Source organism: Nanorana parkeri, unplaced genomic scaffold (genome assembly GCF_000935625.1).
Source record: "Nanorana parkeri isolate BGI_ZX_2015 unplaced genomic scaffold, ASM93562v1 scaffold530, whole genome shotgun sequence".
NCBI classification, from domain to species: domain Eukaryota; kingdom Metazoa; phylum Chordata; class Amphibia; order Anura; family Dicroglossidae; genus Nanorana; species Nanorana parkeri.
In genome coordinates this window covers 709,653-715,384 of record NW_017306798.1, presented here as the reverse complement: position 1 = coordinate 715,384, position 5,732 = coordinate 709,653, and the positions used below count along the sequence as shown (strand labels likewise).

Genomic DNA, 5,732 nt, shown 5'->3' with positions numbered 1-5,732 from the left:
ATACTTTAAAATTAGTTTTTAACTTCTTCAGAAGTGGTTCTTTGCCGTTGATTGTTTTCAGGAAATGTAAAGTGTGGGAACCATTTAGCACACACGGCAATTACACTCTGAAAGATATTGAATACTGTTCAGATCATAAACAACCAGAAAGAACATTCCATTACCTTCAAATCGTAGGAGTTTGCATAAAATGATGGCACAGCAAGATTGTGTGCGTTCACTTAAAGCCGAACGTTTACAAGAGTCATGCGTGTTCTTTCCTGAATCTCGGTGAGCTTTGTGTATTGTTTCCAGAATCTGTGCAGCAATCCAGTCTTGTACTTTGCCTCTGTGCTGGAACTTCCTGTACTATAGACCAGTCACTTCTGCGCACTCTCTTTATGCAGCGTCACTGGTCTTGTATCTGCCCCCATGTAGTTTCCTGCAGGCAGCCTGTAGTGGGAGAAGCTGATGGGTTTCCTCCGCCAGCTCTTCTCTCTGCATCACTAGGTATTCTCTGCCACTGCGAAGAGTCTCTTGTCCATTTTGGGCCACAGGAAGTCTTGTCACCTTCGAGTTATACTGCCGCCTACAGGACACTGACAAACTGTAGGCCAGCTCAGGATAACCCCTCCTACTACCTACATGCCTCAGTATTTTGCTGCAATGAGTATGTATGTCTTTTCTTTGGTTGTTGAGTTAAAGGAGAACTATGATGTGAGTGCTTTTCACTCCTCCTTTTCACTCCTCCTGACTGTCACAGGTCGGCTCAGTAGATCGGGAGGTGAGAGAACACATACCGGCGTTCGCTCACTTCTCGATCCTGTCACGGCTCTCTGCCGTGACAGGGGATGGATTCTCCCCGCTCTGATCCACCAGCGCTGACTGGCGGAACGGACGGGGGAGGGGGCGGGTACAGCTGGCTCTGCCTCTAGATAGGCAGAGCCAGATGTCAGTCACGCAGCCGGGGCGGATCTCGACATCAATGTCCGGATCCGCTCTGGCTGCGGCGTCTCAGTATACCGCGAGCTGTAGCTCCCTATATACTGAGCCTAGGGTGATGGGAGGACGCTAGTTTGTGTCCTCCCGTTACCCTAAGGAGAACTATGGGGAAAAGCCCTGACCCCATAGTTCTCCTTTAAAGACTAAACAATTTTTCTTTGCTAGTACTTTTTTTGTGCAATGAACGCTCTTCTCTACTTCGCTGCTGGTGTTTTGTCTCTCAGTTGCAGCCATCCAGTGCGGTTCGCTTCAATCAGACATTTGCAGTGAAGCATCCAGACTCCACTGAACTGAACATTGCAGGGATAGCCTGGAAGTGATTTTTGGCCACTTGGTTCCACGTCAGGAATAATTTAGCCTCGGTTCTGGTCAAAGTTAGCTGCGGAGTGCTTTCCATGTCCAGAGACACTGCCATTGCCCAAATGTTTGCCTCTGAAGACTCATTTGCTTTGGTTTCTAGGTGCTACTATTCCCCGTTCCCGATGGATTTGCTGCAGGAGGGGTAACGCTGTGTGATGAAGTGCTAATGTCACCTGCTGGGTGGAGTGTCACTCGCGCGCTCTGCAGTCTCTTTCCTGCCATACAGCATTGAGGCGATAGACTTCCTGTGTGCTTCAATGGACGAAAAAAAAAATCGGATTCTTCTACTCATTGTAAAATCCTTTTCTTGGAATCCATTGGGGAACATAGGTCCCACCCCTCTGTTTATGATCATGCTCGCTGCAAAACTGAAGCCTGTTGGTAGTTATCCTGAGCTGGCCTGCATGTATTTTTATGCCAGTGTCCAATCCTCCTGAAGATTTCCTGTGTCCCTCAGTGGACTCTTATCAAAGGATTTTATGGTGAGTACAACATTCCCCTTCTAGTGCACCCAATGTGAATTTATATCCTTTGTGCTTGGAGTTTTTAGCTTTAAAATAATACAAAATATGTGAAAGAATTTCCATGACTTCATCTGTGGACCCCTAATAGTCGTCTGCTCTCTTGGAAATGTGAAGGAAGAGACGAACTCTGTATTCTGCTCAATAATTGGCTGTTACCTTCTCTCTCTCCCCTTCTCCTGCAGGATTTTCTCCTTTCCATGAGCGTTCCGTGGTATCAGAGTCTTATTAAGGTTCTGCTGAACCGATTTCCCCAGAGCTGCCGGCACTTCCACAACCCGGAGAACGGGACGCAGTATCTGGTGAGTGATCGGCTCACCTCCTTCCCAGCACCAGAATGACTGTCCCTTTGCAGCCTGTAGGCTATCAGAGCTAGATGTAAGCTGTTTCTGTGACACTAAGGCTGGGTTCACACCTGGGCATATCAAATATGCGCGTTTGTCGCGTGTTTTTACTTGCGACAAACACACGTTTCCAAGGGCTACCTGGCTGTATCCCAATGCATACGCGCGGCAAATACGCCCCAAAGAAGCTCCTGTACTTCTTTGGGCGTAGGGTGTTTTGCAGCGCGTTCCTACGCACTGTAAAACGCCCAGATGAAACCATGCCCATAGGCAATCATTGGTTTTCACATGCTGAGCGTTTACAGAGCGTAGCAACGCGTTGTAAAACGCCCAGGTGTGAACCAGGCCTAAAGTCTGGTAGTCTACAGGCTGCAAAGGGAAAGTCATTCTCAGGAATTAAATCTTAAAAATACATTCAAGAAAATTAACTCTGAAATACAATGTATCTTATTTGTGTATCACTCAGTGGCTGCCAGCCACTGTCAAAATACCTGAACAGAGCCGGCGGGCCCATTGGCCGCCAGCTCGGTTTGTATGAAGATTTCCCAACCGGCTCCTTCAATCAGCTGATGGAGGGATGGCGGGCCAAAAGGGCTCCTCAAGAACCAGCCAAAATTTGCACATGGCCACCTCTAGTTAATTGGTGGGGTGTACACACACTTTAAGTTGGCCACACAATCCAGTTGTTTTATCTCTACAGAACTTCCTTTAAGGCCTGGTTCACACCTGGGCGTTTTACAGCGCGTTCCTACGCTCTGTAAAACGCTCAACATGATGACCAATCATTGCCTATGGGCATGGTTCCCACCTGGGCGTTTTACAGCGCGTAGGAACGCGCTGCAAAACGCCCTACGCCCAAAGCAGTACAGGAGCTTCTTTGGGGCGTATTTGCTGCGCATATCCATTGGGATACAGCCGGGTAGCCCTCGGAAACGTGCATATTCGATACGCCTAGGTTTGAACCCAGCCTAAATCTAGCAACAGCTATGAGTTATGAGTCCTACCGAAACAGTCCATTCTATAGTTCTTAAGAACTCCAAATTCTGCAGACATCTTATAATATGAGTGACACAGTTTAATAGCCTTTTATATAAGATGTATTCGCACGGAGTGAACTGTAGGAGTGCGCTGTTGCTGGCCGCCTCCGTCCTTTCTTCTCGTCCTCCTGGTCTGCGTGCAATCGTTTATCCTCATTTATCTTTGTGTGGTTGTCTCTCCTTCCAGGTGGTCCTCAATCAGAAATTCACAGACTGCTTTGTCCTGGTCTTCCTCGATTCCCATTCTGGGAAAACAGTAAGTTATATCCTCTGCTTAGAAAATAGTCCCGGGTCAGGACTCACATTGCACATTATTCGCACCACTCTCCGTTTGTTTTTGGGTGGAATAGGGCAAGATTTTCATATAGTCCTATAGATCATCCAATACAGGGGAGAGGGTACAGAAATTAGGGGTAATGCCCCTTCTGCTGTGTTTATCATTAGAATATAAATTGAGTTAGAAACATTGACATATCATAGACGTGCTGGGGGTGAGAAAAGATCACCCTGGAAGTGGTTCTCAACCGGTGTAACCTCAGGACCCACATTCGTCCTCGGTCATTAAGTCGCGACCGCAATGGAACGCACGGCATTGCGGTACCGCGTGTTCCAGTGCAGGGGATCAAACTGTGGGTGGGAGCTACGATTGGGGTGCCATTCAAATGAATGGCAATGCAACACACCTCCCACAACAGAAGGTGGATTGCGTGGTACAGTGTGTTAATCGCATGGGACTGTGCGATTAACACACTGTACTAGTGTGAACGGTCCCTCTAAACCAGCGGTTCTCAACCTATGGGTCGGGACCCCTTTGGGGGTCGAATGACAATTTGCCAGGGGTCGCCGGGAGTCTCCCACTATTAGATAGCTATTAGATTATCATCATTATTATTATTATTAATAATAAAAGCTGACACCCTCGGCTTGTGTTATATGGTTTGCCATTTTATCTGTTACAGCAGTGGTTCTCAACCTGTGGGGTCGCTGTGTGATTTCTGCTGTGCTAGGTGAGAGTCCTCCTCAGCCCTCTCCTAGCGCAGCAGTGTCAGTTCTCCCGCCACGCCGCCAGATGTCGCTGCAGCAGCCGCGTCAACCCTAAATTTTACCGTTGGGGGTCACCACAACTTGGCAAATGTTACCAAGGGGTCCCGGCCCTAGAAAGGTTGAGAACCACTGCTCTAAACACTCGGTTCTCAACTGGTCTGTCGTGACCCAAAAGTGGGTCGTGACCCCGTGTTCAGTGGGTCACTGCATGCCTTCCACTTTTCTATGTGAGAGGCTCTCCTGACTCCCCTTAGCACAGCACTGTCCAGTCTTACACTGAGCAGCCATTCAAAATATGCTGCCCGGTGTTGACTTGAGGTGGGTTGGGCTGGGGGGTATGCCGTGAGGGAGCTCCATCCATACATGCATTGTTTATAGCTCCCTCCTGTAGAGGTGCCTGGACCGGAGTGACATCACATTCTGGCTCCCGCCACCTCTACAGGGTACGCATGTGAGTTCTACAAGCTATGCACGTATGGATGGAGCTCCGTCACAGCGCAGCAGCCCACACTGCAGTGTGTTCCATTGCAGTGCGACTTGGGTAGCGACTTAATGGTCGAGAACAAATGTGGGTCCTGAGGTTACACAGGTTGAGAACCACTGCTCTAAACCACTGACACACACACGACCACAGACAATCTCACACACTCCCAAAAATGGTTTTGTTTTGTTTTTAAGATCCACCCAGCCTTCCTATCTTATGAGAACTGGAGTGGATCCTCAGCCTGGAGTCCAGTGTGGGTTGCTGTGCTATGACTGATCTCCATCCATACGTGCATTGCTTGTACAGCTCCCTTATGCACCCTGTAGAGGTGCCGGGAGCCAGAATGTGACGTCACTCCGGTCCAGGCACCTCTACAGGACACGCGAGGGAGCTGTAAGCAATTCACATATTGATAGAGCTCCCTCGCAGCCATAGCTCCAGCTCACCCCACTTTAACCACTTCAAGACCAGGTGTTTAGACCCCCTTCCTGGCCAGGCCATTTTTCAGTATTCAGCGCTGCGGTACTTTGACTGACGTTTATTCCGTCATGCAGCGCTGTACTGAAATGAATTTTATACCATTTTTTGGGGACAGATAGAGCTTTCTTTCGGTGGTATTTAATCACAACTGGGGTTTTTATTTTTTACTATAATTAGGAAAAATTACAGAAAATTTGGGGAAAAAAAAGGTTTTTTTAACATTATGTTAGGAAACATTTATTATTACCCAGTTTTTTGGTAAAATATAAACGGTCGGGTAAATAGACACCAAACATGTCAAGCTTTAAAATTGCGCGCACCCGCGAAATCGCAGAAAATTACCGTACCCAAAATTGGCCATGGGCGACGCTTTAAAAGCTTTTACCGCTCATCAGTTTAGTGTTATCAGTGATTGATGGCCCTACAATTATTGCTCTCACTCCGACGTTCGCGGCGATATGTAACATGTGCGGCGTAATGG

General features: G+C 47.9%; 1 protein-coding gene across 1 annotated transcript in view; it reads left to right on the top strand.

Annotated features, from left to right (window-relative positions):
* Positions 1 to 5,732, top strand: part of SZT2 (seizure threshold 2 homolog (mouse)) — a 141,358-nt gene that overhangs the window by 131,861 nt on the left and 3,765 nt on the right. The window contains exons 73-74 of the mRNA XM_018561561.1: positions 2,048 to 2,164; positions 3,431 to 3,499. Of these exons, the coding sequence (XP_018417063.1) occupies positions 2,048 to 2,164; positions 3,431 to 3,499 (186 nt within the window). The remainder of the gene's footprint in view (positions 1 to 2,047; positions 2,165 to 3,430; positions 3,500 to 5,732) is intronic.